The 16,252-nt window shown below is 41.0% G+C and overlaps 2 protein-coding genes across 8 annotated transcripts in view; one reads left to right on the top strand and one right to left on the bottom strand.

The window, feature by feature from the left end:
- PARN (poly(A)-specific ribonuclease) overlaps positions 1-6,382 on the bottom strand; it is a 40,408-nt gene extending 34,026 nt beyond the window's left edge. Inside the window, exons 1-10 of one of the 4 annotated variants that reach the window (XM_064725532.1) lie at positions 6,304-6,382; positions 5,796-5,873; positions 4,883-4,962; positions 4,463-4,530; positions 4,291-4,372; positions 3,573-3,633; positions 3,104-3,269; positions 2,826-2,891; positions 2,030-2,068; positions 177-219 (exon numbers count right to left, since the gene is read on the bottom strand). In XM_064725532.1, the coding sequence (XP_064581602.1) occupies positions 177-219; positions 2,030-2,068; positions 2,826-2,891; positions 3,104-3,269; positions 3,573-3,633; positions 4,291-4,372; positions 4,463-4,524 (519 nt within the window). In that variant the 5' untranslated portion in view covers positions 4,525-4,530; positions 4,883-4,962; positions 5,796-5,873; positions 6,304-6,382. Of the gene's footprint in view, positions 1-176; positions 220-2,029; positions 2,069-2,825; positions 2,892-3,103; positions 3,270-3,572; positions 3,634-4,290; positions 4,373-4,462; positions 4,531-4,882; positions 4,963-5,795; positions 5,905-6,150; positions 6,280-6,303 lie in introns of those variants that run through there. The other 3 variants (XM_064725530.1, XM_064725533.1, XM_064725531.1) reach the window with 3 other exon arrangements.
- Positions 6,383-16,222, top strand: BFAR (bifunctional apoptosis regulator). Of its 4 annotated transcripts, none has more exons than XM_064725535.1 (8): positions 6,383-6,739; positions 10,101-10,431; positions 11,233-11,431; positions 11,764-11,933; positions 12,542-12,686; positions 12,945-13,115; positions 13,565-13,767; positions 15,057-16,222. In XM_064725535.1, the coding sequence occupies exons 2-8, from the start codon at positions 10,166-10,168 to the stop codon at positions 15,247-15,249; spliced, it is 1,347 nt and encodes a 448-aa protein (XP_064581605.1). In that variant the 5' UTR covers positions 6,383-6,739; positions 10,101-10,165; the 3' UTR covers positions 15,250-16,222. The 4 variants fall into 4 exon arrangements, with proteins under 4 accessions (XP_064581605.1, XP_064581607.1, XP_064581604.1 ...); XM_064725537.1 differs by having other exon boundaries at positions 6,602-6,739; positions 10,154-10,431; positions 15,057-15,398; XM_064725534.1 differs by lacking the exon at positions 6,383-6,739 and adding an exon at positions 8,816-8,955 and having other exon boundaries at positions 15,057-15,398.
- Positions 16,223-16,252: the final 30 nt, after the last annotated feature.

Raw genomic sequence — 16,252 nt, 5'->3', positions numbered from 1 at the left:
GCCCACACTCCATATGTTGGTCAGATAGAAACTAGTTCACTGTATTCAATTTAAAATGCTTTGAATTTGCATAAAAAAGCTCAAGTTAGATCTAAAAATCAGAGAGATGGTGAAACTGAGAAATACAATTTCCTTTCAATAGCACAAATGTTAGAGGCAGTAACAGGCCCAGTTACCTTATCTGACTCCAGAGTTTCCACGTGGATACCTTTTGGATACCTACATCAAAACAAATGAAAAGTAAATATTAATAGTTATTCACTTGACATTTAGCATATTGAAACCACAACAGTAATTTAGTAATTTCATGTTTAATTATTTCTGTCAGTCTTAGGCATAAAAGAACTATTACACGTTTCTCTTTAATTTTAATTGTGCAAAATTTGAAGCAATAGGCTAATTTAACTGGCCTCCTTACATTACCTAACAGTAACTGGCAATTACACAATTTCCCATGCTATTGTGGAACCTGTAATTTCTTATTTTGGTGATAATAAGTAAATATCATCTAGATATTTCATCACAAACTAGAATCTTTGCTTTCAAGAAATCCCAAACAAGAATGCTCTCCTTTACTTGCAACTCCAAGACAGCTCCTTTGAAGATGGCATCTCTTTAATACATCACTTATTTGAGGACTTATTAACAACCCTGAACCTTCTGCTACCAGCAGATTTTAGTAGGAATTATTAACTCAAATGTCATCACCTCTGCTACAGGGTTGCATCACATCACTACAATCCCATTTAATTTCCAAAATAACACCATACACAGAGCATCCAACTGACAGCAAAAGTAAGAGAATATTGCCTCTTCCTGCTTAACCAGTAGCAATTACTCTCATAATCTCATTATAATAAACTAACCACAACTGTGCAACCACTTCAGAACCAGCACGTTTCCTTGGCCTCTGGCTACTCCCAGAATCAGCACTGGAGAGCACACTCCAAACACTGCTGTGTCCTTTCCACCCTGATTCCTACACAGTTTTGATCTCCATCTCATTTAGGAGCTGCCTCACACCACAAACCCTGGATGCATCAAAACACTGATGCACGAGAGAATACTTCAATAGAGAAAAACCTGTGAAGAGGTCAGGACACAAGGGCAATCAATAACTTCCCTCTTCTGCTTTAATGAGCTCCGTGCTACCTCCACAGCTTGGCTTTCTCTCTCCAACACACACACAGTGCACACAGCTGAGCTCTCATAGAGCAACACTGCTGAATGCTAAAAAACCACAAGAGCACATTCTTCCATCCACTCAGGGAAGATGCAAGGATAAGTATCAGACAAACATAGAACTACATGCTACAGGAAGCTATAGACATGTTTAAAAATGATGCTGAAAAACTGTTGAAAACACAACTGCTTTTTTTCAGATTAGTTCTTGAGCTCACTTCTTGAGATCCCATTTTCTAGAGAGAAGCTTTATTTTATCTGCTTCCAGTGTAAGTATCAGAGTGCCAGATTGAGTGCTGAAGCACTGAATTAACTAAACAAACAAAAAAAGACTTGCATATTTTCTACATCTTACTGCTGCAGTCAGAACAGTGAAAATCTTACACTAAAGCCTTGGAGTTTCCCCTTAAGGCCTTAAGAGATAACTTCATATATTGCCTGAATGTATCAGAAGTGCTTGTGGTTGGCATCCAAAAGAAAACTTACCCACACCAGTACCTACCACAGACCTGCTGTTTTTTCAGTTCAAGCCCACAATCTGTACAAGCACATGCACTCTCTGCTCACTAAAAACCTGCCATGCTGCATTTGTTACATAATTCTAGGCTGTGTGCTGATCTACTCAGAGATTTTACACAGGATAAAACAAATACTAGGCTTTAATATCTAAATTAATCATCACAAATAATTTAATGTAATTCATCTTCAGAACATTACAGAAGTCTTCTTTTAAAAGGAAAAATAAAGTCTAAATCAATCACACCAAGGTTAAGTAGATATATCTTACCCAGATTTCTTATCAAAAGTACAAAAAATATACAGTAAGGCAGTATTACCAGTAACTTACTTCCAGCTCAAGGTCTGATAAATTAATTTCCTTTGAAATCTAAAACCAAAAGACAGTCATGTTACTAATAATCCTTTTACAGAGTGTCTCCTAGGAGTGATTTCCAGTTTAAGCTGACTCTAAGTGTTCATTTGTAGAAAGTTTTTTAAAGCAAGAGTCACTGCTAGCAGAACTATAGGCTAGGAAGAGATTTACTGAATTCTGATGTTCAGCTGCCAAACTGCAAAAGCATTTACATCATGTTTTCAAGTTACCCATGTATCCTCTCATCAGAGAGTATTGTGCAGCCATGATCCCTCAGTACAGATACAGTGATGGTACCTTATCCCCAGCTTCACCAGGTTCTACTATTCCTAAATTAGTCTTCAAAAAATTTTTTTAAATAATCATACTCTCCAAATATCTAGTTTCCAAAGCTAAATAGAATTTTGGGAAGGAAATCTACTTAAAACAGTCACACACTGCCAACTGTCAACAACCAATACCTCAAAAGATTTGAAAAGTTTCTTTATAAAATGCATCTGGATAAGTTCAGCAGTAACAAAAGGCAGCTCACACATACAAGACATCTCTTGACTATAGTTAAAACACTTTGCCACTACATGCAGAAGTTACAGCTCAAAATAAATTACAATCTCTGCATACATTACCACATATTCTCAACATTCAAAAATTAGTCAAATGTAGATTTTGCTACAGTTAACCCAAGTAAACATATTTTTCCCTCTCACTCCCCTAATTCTGTATGACCAAACTAAAAAAAATTTTTAGAAGAAATGCAATTTCAGAAACTGACCCTGTACATGGCTCCAGTTCCAAACTTTCACTTTCTTCATTCTTTAATAAGTCTTCTATCTGTTCCCTGGAAGAAACAGATTATTTGCTTCTGTATCTATTATTCTATTTTTTGGAAGTTTACAGCTCTCTCCAAAAGACAAGAAAATGCTTCAGAACAAAAAGAGCAGCATTTTACAAACAGTCAAATAATAGACATGGCTTCAACATGTGAAAATATCACTACTGTTCACATGTTAGTTTTAACAACATCAGAAGATATTAAAGAGGGTTACTTACACTACTTTCTCTACAAATTTTTTCTGATCTTCAGGAATTGTTACAGGGCACTTTGTGGAATTAGGAGAAATGTATGACAGAGATCCTGCACCATTGGCTTGAGAACGTTTTTCATCATACTGTTCCCTCAGCTGTCTCTCTTCTTCCTGATTTAAATATGGAATTCCTAAGAAAAAAAAGGAAAAGCTCATAATAATTAGAGACTAATGAGGGATGCACAGGGATTCAGGCATTTGCCTCTGTTACACCCCTGCAGACTGAAAGCAAACCCTTCCCTTTCAGTGATTCTTAGAAAGGGAGTTACCATTGGCACAACAGTAGAGCAGGTCAGAATAATTCAAGAACTTCATTATGTGTTAAGACAGTATCATGGATGGCAGCCTTTTTTCTTTTGCAGAAAACAATGAAAGGTGTCATCACAAATTTGGCAGGCATTGAAAGAAATTGGAAACAAACCAAAACAACTCACCGTTGCGAAAAACTTTATTAAAATCAAATCCTTGGTTTGCTAAAAAATCTATACTTGAACTCTGCAACAAGAGAAAAAGGCTTTACAATTGGCAAAAGTAGCTGTGGCATCAGTTAAGTTATTCTCACACGTTTTAACAAATTTTAACAAATTATACAAAGTCCAAAGCCAAGAACAACCAAGTTTGTGACCCCACAGAAGCCACTGAGAGTTGAGGCTCTGCTACTTTTTCTTATTGATTTTCAACTTCCATAAGGTACAAGAACCATGAATATGGTAAAGGATAAAGATGAAAGAACAAACTATGCGGAGAGAGGAAATACAAGAAAGCAAAATGTGGTTCAGGAGAACAAATCTGAAACCAGAAAAATGTTGGCAATTGCCTAGGAAGCAGTGAAAGCAAGATAAGCAGACGAGAATAAAGGATTAAAAAAGCAAGGAAACTGGAAGTTCAATGAGAAGAGGGAAAAAAATAGAATCATCTTGCCAAGTTTGGAATATTATCTCAAATTCCAGAAATCACACAAAACAAGATTTAAAAACTAAAGTCAAGGACATTCCCTTAAAGCTCCATTTTTGTGATTGCTCTTAACTGATGCTTATTTATTTTATAAGAAAAAAAACCCCAACCCAGAAATTTGCATTTTTCTACCTTTTAAGCTGAAGTTTGTTTCAGGTATACCCTAACCAAATAGAATTAAAATGTTTTTCTACTAACCTGACAGACAAACTTGACATCTGGTGAATTTCTGTTAAAGGGTTTTGGAAAAATATAGAAATTAAATGACTTCATTATATACCTGTAGAAAAGATGAGTTACATGTCAATACAGCTTGTCAGTACTTAGAAAATCCTCAATTAAGAAAACAAGAAATAAGAGAATAACATACTTTTCTTCTGTGTCATCATATTTAAAAGTGCAAAGGCCAAACTGAAAGAGCAAAAAATCCATGGAATGCTGTAAAATGAAAGAAAAATTTTGCATGAGAATAAAACATGTACACATTTAAACATTACCAGGGTGCATCCAAATATGATTTCTCTCCATTTCAAAATAAAGTGAATCTTCTTAACTAATGTTTGTTTTACTGGTAATTTGAAAGTAGACACACCAGAGTTTTTCTGTTAGTTTTCATCCCCATTTAATCATCTTACTATTGGCTCAAGATAACTTTAGGATGCAGTTCCATTCCACAAAGAGACAAGAACTGAGGGAAGTTCCATCTCTCTTTCCTCCTGTTGGTCACACAAACAAGATGCTGCACCAGCAGCAGCTTCAGTTTCCATTTTAGTCCATGTAAAGACTTTACCTTTTTAAGTTTCTGATACCTTTCTTCTGGAGTGTCAAAGCCATTTGTTAATGTACTAACTGAAGGCCCATCACTGATCCCTGAAAAAGCAGAACATATTTTGCTTTGGGTAAGCTTTTCAAAATTAACTACAGCAAAGAAATGCAACAACTGGCAATTGCTTTCACTTAAATGTATTACAATTATTTAATTTGAGAAAAATACTACTGCAATAAGCCACTAATTTTAATAGGGGTATTCTAGAATTAAAACTCTTCTGCAAAAGCTCTGTATTCTGGTTCCTATTCAATATGCCAGTAGCAGCCAAGACCAGTACCCTAATGTAAATGGGCTTCACAACACAATGCAGGATCAAAGCCAAACTAAAAATGGGAAGAGTGCTACCCAGAGACTTATTGAATAACTTAGTCACCTTTAGCACTATGCAACAACTGTACTTCCACAACCACCACATGTAACATGACCTAGTCTCATCAATGAGCAGAACTCTGCATCCCAAAAGCGAAGTACCGACTGAAGCATCTCTCTGCTGCACATACCCTCAGGGTTTCACAAGCACGCACGTTCTTAGCGCTGCCTTTCCGTGTCCAAACACTTGCAGGATCTCCCTCACTTATCCCAATGTGTGCTTTCATGGCACACATAAAACCTTCTGGGGTTTTTACCTTGAGCTGCAACAACTATCAGTTGTCATGTTGAAAGATTTCTGTGGGAGTACAAGTAGGACATGTATCTGACCAAAGCCTTGCTACTGCACGTGTAACAGGTGGTTTAATCACTTTGTGGTAGCTCAGCTTTAGCTTTTTCAAGCCAACTGAGACACACCACAGGAGCGAACTCGGGCACCGGGGTGAAACCACCTCCCCTCAGAGATTGCCAACAGTCCACAATGACAAAACAGGTGCAACTGTACCTGAAAACTCTCCATCGATGGCCAGGAAGTCCGACTCTTCAATGGCTTCGTACACTTTGTTTAGATTATCCTTAAAATCTGCGGGTAAAGGGTTAAAACACACTTGAGACTACAAACGACGTCCTCCGGCAGCCCGGCGCCCCTCAGGGCCTGCCCGCCACCCCCTCAGCCTCGGGGCCGCGCCTCCCCGCCCAGGGCTGCGCCTCATGGGTGAGCGGGGCAATGGGGACCCCTTCGCCATGAAGGAGAGGCTGAGGCCGGAGCGGCCGCCAGCCCAGGGCAGGGACACCGGGACACCGGGACAGCATAGCGCCAGCGGCACAGAACGGGGACGCAGGGCCGGGTTGTCACTCACTGCTCCTGATCACCTCCATCCCGCGCCCCCGCCCGCCGGAGCTCGGCCCGGCACCGCCCGGCACCGCCCGCCGCCGCCGCCGAGCGCTTCCGGGGCCGCCCCGCGCGCCGCACGTGAGCGCGCACGTGAGCCCGGGCCGCCGCCATTTCCTACCGGGGCGGAGCCCTCAGGGCCGCACCGCCCTGAGCGCCCGTGGGCTCGGCGCCTTCAGCAGCTTGCCTTGTGCTCCGAGCGGGCCGCACGACCGGAGCGGCTGCAGCACGGCTGCCGGGGAGAAGGAAGTCTTACACCAGCCGCGGTTCTGTGGTGAAATGTCACGGATGTGGGCCTCGCCCCCAAAGCCAGAAATACGAAACTAGCAGCAGCCAGGAGGAAGGCATGGGACTCTGCCTAGGAGACACCGGGAGGACGGTGGAGAACTGCTAGCGACGGTGCCTTAATGATGACAATTCCAGGGGAACTGGAGGCCGTGCCGTGTTACAGAAGGAGCGTTTTCCTTTAGAAACGGCGCTTTGAGAGTTCGCTGCAGAAGAGCAGCAGGATGGGCCCGCAGCAGCGCCGTGCCACGAAGAGCTGCCCCGGAGAGCAGGTGCTGCGCAGGGACACGGGGCAGGAGCTGTGGGCACGGGCCGCAGAAGAGTTCAGAGGTTGTGCTGCAGGGCTGGAGTTCACACGGCTCGTAAAGCATCTTTTCCAGAATTCTGGCATAATGGAAACAAATGAAAAATTCTCCACAAATTGTGCAGGGCAATTTCTGCATACAGAAAAAGAGAAATAATTATGCAGGATGTAGTGGAGAGAGCTTTTAAAGATTCTTCAATATTAAGCTTTGCCTTTTTAGTATAAGCAATTTATTCAACAGACATTCCCAGCAATTCATCTAGTATGATTAAATGACTCCCAGTAAGATGTTAGTTAAAATGGCAGAGAAGTTTTTATTTTGCAGTAAATTGGCTGAAGCCTAAAATTTTTATGTTACTCCTCAGTTTTTTAAGATGCATTTCTGCACTTTTAAATTAAAGTGCTTATGACACTTTAAAGTGTTTGACAGCTGTTTTAGAAGCCTGACATTTTCCCACAAGTAGCTGACAAATCTGGGAACTCTTTGCTTCCCTCACCCACAAAATAAACTGTGAGTCAAACAGCAAGGTACTGCAATTAAGTACTTCAATAGGAGTTGAAGTACTATGTCTTACAGATTAGACATTTCTTACTTCAACAGGTATGCATTGTTATGTAAGCAGAAGGAGCACCTAAAAATGAGAGCGCAATGCAAGCAGTTGGTTCAAGATTCCATGGCCTTTTATATGTCAAAAGTTTTATTAACTGGAACAGAAAGACCATGTTTTCACATCATTCAAGTCTGCTGCACAGACTATCAAACACTTGTATGCTCTTTTACTTTACTGAACATTGAATGTGAAACTAAGTGAAAAGCCACAAAAAAGTAGTAAAAAACTAGAACAAGTATTCTGGGCTGCATTTTCACCTTGCATACCAAGGTAGATCTAGATGCACTTCCTCAGATCTAGAGGAGCTTGAATTCCTTCATGCTAGAGTAGTTTAAAGATCTGTTGATTGGTTCTCTGGAAAAAAACTAGATAATATGAAAGAGAAAACAATGAGAGACTATTTTCTTTCTTGAAATAGGCTGGAATAATTAAATGTCATTTGAACTGGACTTGTCGTTTGTATCAAACTGAAACAAAATCTTAAAATGTCACTTTTGACAGTTGAAAAAGTACATCTCAGAATCAATTAGGTTGGAAAAACCCTCTGGGATCACTGAGTCCCACGTGTGACAAACAGCACCATATCATTTATACCGTGGCACTCAGAGCTTTGTCCGGTCCTTAAACGCCTCCAGGGACGGTGATTCCCCCAGCTCCCTGCGCAGCCCATTCCAGTGTCTGATACCCTTTCCTAATGGCCAGCCTAAGCCTGCCCTGGTGCAGAGTAAAGCTGAGTCCTGTCACTCGTTCCCTGGGAGAAGAGGCCCATCCCCACCTGGCTACAACCTCCTGTCAGGGTGTTGTAGAGAGTGAATCAAATTTTCTTGGACTAGCCAAAAGAATTTCAGTAAGGGAACAGAGACTGATGGAGGTAATTGTGCATGTGTGGACTGACTCTTATGCGGTAAGAATAGTGTCTGTGCACGATGCGTTAGCGCTGCGGTGAAACTAGCACCTGAAGTACTGCTAAGATCACACCTCGAATCTCCACTGTAAAATCAACCCTGAATAGTTTCTGCGAAGGAATGCTGCCTGGGTGCCTACTGTACCGTAAGCAAGCGTGCCTCAGTTCTCACGAATACAGCAGTGTGTGTATTCCCAGAAATGGGAGTGTAGCAGTGCCCACGTCCGGTGATAACGCTTGCAATGGAAGGCGAGCGGCGGCGGTGTGGGCCGGCGGCCGTGCTGAGGGAGGAGCGGCGCTGCCGCCGTGCTCCGGGGCGGAAGCGGCTGGGCGGGCCCGGCCCCTGCTCGGCCCGGGGCTGCAGCCGGGGCGCCGCGGGGCCCGAGCGTGTGCCCAGCATCGGGCTGGGGCCGCCCCCGCCGGGAAACGCCGCGGGCCCGGCCCCTGCTCGGCCCGGGGCTGCAGCTGGAGCGCCGCGGGGCCCGAGCGTGTACAGGGCATCGGGCTGGGGCCGCCCCCGCCGGTCCGACCGGGAAACGCCGCGGGCCCGGACCCGCAGTGCTGTGCCTGAAGAAGCAGCGCGGGGTGCAGGAAACTGGAGCTGGAAGAGAACAGGAGAGGAGCTGGGAATCATTCTGCTGCTGCCTCTTACTTGGCGCAGACTGAGCGGTGAAATCTTTTTCCTGTATTTTCCACAGAAATTCTCATGCCTCTTTCAGGAAAACTGAAAGAATGTTTTTAAGGGCAAAATCTTGGCTTTATTTCTCCTCTTACAAGTGCTGTTTCAGGTTTTAGAAAGCAAACAGCCTGTGCTTTGCCATGGAAATACAGGTTTGGAAGTCGAAGGATTCTAATTTCACTATCGGTTTCTGTTTTGAACTTGTGCTTTTTTCGTAATTTCTGTTTTTTACCTGCTTGCGTGTTTACCTCTCCGTGCTTGATCTGGCTGACAAGTTGGTAATTTAGTGGTAAGCAGGAGCCACAAGGTGGAGAGTGTAATCATGTTTTGGATTGGTAGTGTCTGAGGAGAAAATTGTCTAGTTCTTGGTATCCTCTAACATATCATGAGTGATGAGTGAACTGGATCAGTGTTTTTCTTAAGAAATATACTGCTGACTAAGAGAATGGAGTAGGAACATCAAGCAAATATATTTTCTGTAAACTTGCAACCGTCTTAAACTCTTATCTGTGCATTTTCTGTAATGTTAACAAAGTAACTACAAGTGAAGTTAATGTGGAGTTTAGACCTTGGCTGACAAGGTGTGCAGATCAATCCCTTATGATTCTGAAGCATGTGACTTGGTGGATCAAACTTTTTTTTTTTTAACATTGCCCAGCAATGTCTAGCATTGACCTCTGTTAGTAATGTTTTATTCCATATGCCCTGAAAGAAGAGGGATAAAGTGAATTAGATCATTACATTATACTGGTATTTTATTTTTGTATCTGCTGATTATAGTTTTTAATTATGTTTTATTTGACTGGTTTCTTTTACTAAAACCTTGACTAAGGCTACAGTCAAAAGTCATGTGAATCATAGTGAATTATTTTGTTTTGTTTCCCTTTCATGTATTTTATAGCATGGGGGAAGAAAACATAGGGAGATTGAGCCCAGCTATTTACATCTGGAATCTGCTTTTGATTGTAGTTGGCAATGAATATATTGTTGAAAAAGTAGATCATGTTTCATTTTGGGGAGGGCTGAGTTACTTAAAAAATTTAAAATCATTTGAGTGTCAAAAGCGGTGCAATGATAAATCACATTGCTCACAATTCTAAACTTCTGTAATTGCTGTTTTCATGTTGCTTTGCAGAAGTAGTGCCTTATCTGCTTTGAAGATCTAAGAGAGCTTTCTGTTTGTGTAAGGCATAAAGGAAAATGGAAGAAGGCGAGACTTTACGAGGGGAAACAGAGAGGGCAGAAGTTGAGCCGAGTGCTGCTCCTGGCCTGGGCCGGCAGATATCGGTCAGTGAGTTCCTGTGCCACTGCTGCTACGACATCCTGATCAACCCCACCACCCTGAACTGCGGGCACAGCTTCTGCAGGCATTGCCTGGCCTTGTGGTGGGTGTCGTCCAAGAAGAATGAATGCCCGGAATGCAGAGAAAAATGGGAAGGATTCCCCAAAGTCAACATCCTCCTCAGGTGAGGGAACTGTTTTGTGAATGTCTTTTTTACATCAATGAAACCACAGAAATTAGCTGTCTGGTTTCTTGAGTTTGCTGCAGATACAGATAATTGGTAATCTGAACTGTCACAAAGAAATTTAAATCCTAAAGACTTTCAGATTGTGCACTTGTAATGAACTGTTCAAGCACATGGAATTAAGGGGTGGGGTTGGTTGGTTTTGTTCAGGTTTGTTTTGGGGAGGGCTTTCCCCTTCCCTGCTACATTTTTCGGGAGATGGAGAGGTGGGATCCTCAGTCTTCTAATATAGCTGGTTGTTTTCTGATAATTCTGAGTTAGATGGATCTTGGATAATTGTATAGTAATTTCTATAATAGGAATTATCTATTGGAAGAAGTGTGATCATACTGCAGAACAAAACTAAAAACATCTACTTGCTGTCTTGAATTACTCACAAGTTGTTTTGTTAATAATACTTTATCTGGGGTTAATAATGTTTAAATAAGTAGATGGTAGGCTTTTATTTTGTCTTTTGTTTAGCATTTTTTAATAATTGAGGCTTGCCAGTGGCACACAGAATTCTAATTTTATATAAGAAATAACTTGGGAGTTATGTGATATTTTAGCTTTAGAAGCTAAGGAAAATGGTTTTTTGGCAGTGATTGATAAAATTCTAAGTTAACTAAGCTTAAATAACTATTTTTTTCTTGCTTTTAAGTCTTTAGTAAAGGCTGAAAAACAAAAATCCAAAAATTACTTTATTTTCTGAATATTAAGCCTCAATGGTTACAGTATAATGACAAATATTTTTCCTATCAGGGATGTTATTGAAAAGCTATTTTCTGATGCCATTGAACAAAGAAAAGAAGATATTGAACAGAACAGTGATGTAGCACGCAGCTTAGCAACTTTCCAAAAGCATGGGAATGACCAGATGCCTACAGTTCCAAACACAGGAAGAATTAATCCTCGAGGAGGGTTTTTCTCAGGTGTTCTGACAGCTTTAACTTGTGTAGCAGTAAGTTTCATCTGGTTGGTTTTCCTTATTTGCTCCCTTAAGCATACAATCAAATATTCTTAAATTACATGCACAGTAAAAACATTGTCAGCACAGAAGAGACTCCAGCTGGGCAGAGTAAGTAAAGTGGCCTTCAGAGCTGTCTGTCAGGAGCTACAACTGCAGTGAACAGCAAATGGAAAATTAAATACTTTCTTAAAACCTGAATGTTCTAGTCTCCATGAAATGGAGGACTCTACGTGTGGAGCCTCTTATTGTGTGTTTATTTATATCATTCATGTATTTGCTTTGCAAGTAAAGGATCTTTATTTATATTTGTAATCTGCCTGTAGGTAGTTCTACTTGGCTATCACTGGAGTAGCAGAGAATTTGAAGATGATCTTCTTGTCCACAAGCCTGTTGCTAAGTGGACTGCTGAGGAAGTGATACTGTGGCTGGAGCAGCTGGGCCCATGGGCTTCACATTACAAAGAAGGATTTTTACTGGAGAAAGTAAATGGCAGGTGAGGTCAAGGACAGCTATTATGTGATTGGACTGTGACAGATTCATTAGGGGTGGCTTATTGTGAAATGATCATACTGTGTGACATAGATTGTGGGAATATTCTGTTGATGTATCAAAAGAAATTTCAGAAGAAATTTTAGCAGTTGCTGTTGAAAACTTGTAGTAGTAGATACTTAGCAAGCTACCTGAAAATTTTCTAAGAACTTGTTAAAATGCTGACAATGCAGACTGAAATGATAACAAGAGTAAAACTCTGCTGATGTATTATCCACCCCTTGCACCTTTCCTTTCTTGTGGAAATGTGCATGTGCTCTATGCATATGTATTCCACCCAAGAGCCATACTGAAAGCAGGCAAGAGGAAACTGGAAAAGGAGGAAATTTAAAACCCAGGTTCTGAGATGCAGTTGGCATAGAACACTTGATAGGCAATGTAATGATGATCTTTTAAAGTTGGCCAACCCAAAGTATTCTCTGATTCTTTAACCCAAAAGGTGCTACCTTGTATCAGTAGCCTATTGTTTCAGTGTGCAGCTGTGTATATTTGTTAGTCATCTTTTTTGGTGAATAGACACTGTTTACCTTCTTAATTCTTCTGCTTTTGTAGACTCCTCCTAACACTGACTGAAGAGGATTTCACCAAAGAGCCTTACAGCATAGAGAACAGTAACCACAGGAGAGCTCTTACAGCGGAGCTGGAATGTGTGAAAACTTTAGGTGTTAAACCACCACAGAACCTTTGGGAATATAAGGTAAATTTTATATAAAAGTGTGTCATGTCATGTATATTAATAATTTTTAAAGTAATACCCTTAAAAGAAGATTCTCTTAAAACCAGGAGGAGTGTTAAAGTAGTTAAAGTTACCTGTGTAAAAACTGCTCAGTTTAAGTGACCTGTTGTATTGGAAAAAAAACCTTCAAAAACTGTTTGTCAGAAAATCTAAGAAGTGGCATGTCCCTTTCATATTATTTTTTTACTGATTGAAACTTAATAATTTGATATCTTTTAGGCCGTAAACCCAGGAAAATCACTCTTTCTTCTGTATGCACTGAAGAGTTCTCCAAGACTCAGTATGTTATACCTATATCTGTTTGATTACACAGAAGCTTTCCTACCTTTCATCCACACAATTTGTCCTATGCAAGAAGACAAGTATGAAGATACTGTCACAAAACTACTTGTAAGTATTCAAAACATCAGATATGCTGCTTGCTTTAGTTATAAGCATTTTAAGACTAGCAGCATAAAAACACATGATGTAATTATTCATAATTTCATCTCTACACTATGACTTTAAAAACAGCAGATCTACAGTGGTTCTTTGATTTTATTGTATGCAATCATACAATAAAAGTGTTGCAGCCGTTACCTTTAATAAGATTGATTTTAGGCTTTTAAGACTTTAAATGTGTGAAACTGATTCTTCTGAACCTCACATGACTCCAGAAAGTGATGTTCTAATCTAATGGAAATTATTGCATTACAGTATTACCTACTAGCAAGTATAATGAATTACTGCTTTCAGTGTGTAAAACCCCCAGCTTTTCAATAAAAGACTAGTAGAAATAAGCCAGTAGTAAGTAAGTTTAATAGAAAATTGATTAACAGTCTCTTTATCCTAATTTACAGGACCTTAAAGATCCTTCTTGGAGGCAGTGGAGAGAATTCACTGTAAAGTATTTATTTTTGCCATACCAGCTGATAGCTGAATTTGCTTGGGATTGGCTAGATGTGCATTACTGGACCTCAAGATTTATAATTGTAAATGCCATGTTGCTCTCTGTTCTGGAATTATTCTCCTTTTGGAGGCTGTGGTCAAGAAGAGAATTGAAGTAAGTCTTACAAAGCTTGTGGAAGAGGGTGGGAAGTACAAGGCCTTAGAAAGTAACAGCCTTACAATTTCCCAGTTGTTCACTGGAATGAGTGTCTAACCCAAAATCTGAGGTTAATAACATGAGAATCTGCATTCCCACATTTGCTGCTGCTTGCTCTTGAATATCTTTATTTCTGTGTATGCTTCCAAGGGTTTCTTAGAGGTGGTTTTTCTCATCAGATGTAGCAAATGTGGAAACAGCAAAAAGCATGTTCTTAACCACTGGGAGATATGAAACCTTACCTTGAGAACTGCTCTTATGGTGCCTGGTATTAGCTGTCAGCTGAGAACTAAATACATCAGAATTTAGTCATGATAGAGTGTAGTTATTATGGGATGAGTCCTCAGAATCAGAAATAAGTTCACTTATACTGATACTAATTCTGATAATTTATCAGAATTTCTGTTTTCTGTTCCTACCTCAGTCTTAATTCAAGCATATTACTATTCGTAGTTGGTGTGATCTTTGGAATTGGTATGGGAGAAATTTTTGTTTTGGTGTGTACTGGGTTTTCCCTTTGGGAGCCGATAGAGGGCAGAGCGTGCCCGGAACAGCGCAGGGAGCAGGGGAGCCTGAGGCTGAGCTGTGCTGGGCACTGGAACCGGCTGGGCTGTGCTGGGCACTGGAACGGGCTGGGCTGAGCTGTGCTGGGCACTGGAACCTGCCGGGCTGAGCTAGTGGGCACTGGAACCTGCAGGCTGAGCTTAGTGGGCACTGGAACCTGCTGGGCTGAGCTTAATGGGCACTGGAACCTGCCAGGCTGAGCTTAGTGGGCACTGGAACCTGCGGCTGAGCATGGTGGGCACTGGAACCTGCTGGGCTGAGCTTGGTGGGCACTGGAACGGGCTGGGCTGAGCTGTGCTGGGCACTGGAACCTGCCGGGCTGAGCTGTGCTGGGCACTGGAACGGGCTGGGCTGAGCTGTGCTGGGCACTGGAACGGGCTGGGCTGAGCTGTGCTGGGCACTGGAACGGGCTGGGCTGAGCTTGGTGGGCACTGGAACTGGCTGGGCTGAGCTGTGGTGGGCACTGGAACCTGCCGGGCTTTGCGGTCCAAGTGCACTGACCGTGCTTCCTCTTCAGATCTGCTGCTGCTGGGTTCTAGGAAAGCTTTTCCTGGAGTGCAAAATGGTGTTTTGCAGGTACCCGAGGAAGGGCTAGGTAATGCAAAGCTGTAGCACGTGTTAGGTTTTCTGGGTGAAAACAAACCAGAAAGTTCCTCTAAGCCTTTCCCTTTCCTTTTTCACAGGACTATTCCTCACAGAATGTGGAGACATTTCTGGAAAGTCTCAACCCAGGGACTTTTTGTTGCCATTTTTTGGCCTTTTATTCCTCAGTTTGTCTGCAATTGTTTGTTTTACTGGGCCTTGTATTTTAACCCAGTTATAAACATTGATCTTGTGGTTACAGAGATAAGACGTCTGGAGACACAAGTGCAATGATTGGCATTGGAACTCTTGAGCTGTTTAGCTTCTAAAATGGACATTTTGAATAAACTTTGCTTTTCTTCTTTATGTACGTGGCAGTGAAAATCATGGATTATGTTATTTTAAACATGTGAAAAAGCTTTAAGATAAGTTACTCTTAAACCAGCTGATTCCAAATTGGAGGATGAAGGAAAAATGAATTTTCTGTTGGGAAAAAAAAGCACATTCCTGTATAGCCATGTAAAACTCATACAGTCATCTCACCCTATTTGTACCAGATAAATTTCTCTATTCTGTCCTGAGCATTCTGTGTATTTTTGAGCCTGCCTTAAAGTCAGTGTCTTCTGCACTGCTACAGTGATTTCTTTCTTTTTCTTTTTAAACTTAGCATTTCATACCAGCAGTGTGTTCCTCAACTTCAGTTTGCCAAAGGAATGCCCTTCCTGGATAGGCTTGATGTTGAAAGAACTTCATTTATCTCAGTCTCCTGTAGCATTGTAACTGCCCTAGAGTTTCATGGTAGAGTTTGTTCCAAAATTCCTGCAGCTGAAGGCAAAGGCTACTTGAATTTTCCTGTATCTTGGAAAATGTGATAATTACCATGGAAATTTTTTATTCAGCTCAGTTAGACTTCATCAATAGCTCCTTTCATTCTCTCTTCTTGAATTCTGTTGCTAATTCTTAAATATCTCTTAAAAAGGATTATTTTGGAAAAGTGACCTGACACTGTAATTACTTATGGCAATATAATGTGTGTATCTCTGTCTGTGAGCAAATATTGACTGGAAAGTTATTTGTGTAAGCAGGATTGACATTTGTTAATGTATGTTCCTTTGACTGAATCAAAAGGTAAGATTTCTTTTCAAGAACTTTGTCCCCTTGCAGTCTGCATTGGTTTGTTGTTTTGTTTATTTCATTTGTGTCAGTAATGTGAACTAAATTTACCTATGAATATTTTTCATGATTAAAGATCACTCTTGAAATCTTCACTATTCCTATAGAGAATTTGGGTTTTGAT

The sequence above is a fragment of the Zonotrichia leucophrys genome, chromosome 14 (assembly GCF_028769735.1).
Source record: "Zonotrichia leucophrys gambelii isolate GWCS_2022_RI chromosome 14, RI_Zleu_2.0, whole genome shotgun sequence".
NCBI lineage: Eukaryota > Metazoa > Chordata > Aves > Passeriformes > Passerellidae > Zonotrichia > Zonotrichia leucophrys.
Note: the sequence above shows the minus strand (reverse complement) of the source record. Positions and strands in the feature narration are given on the sequence as shown.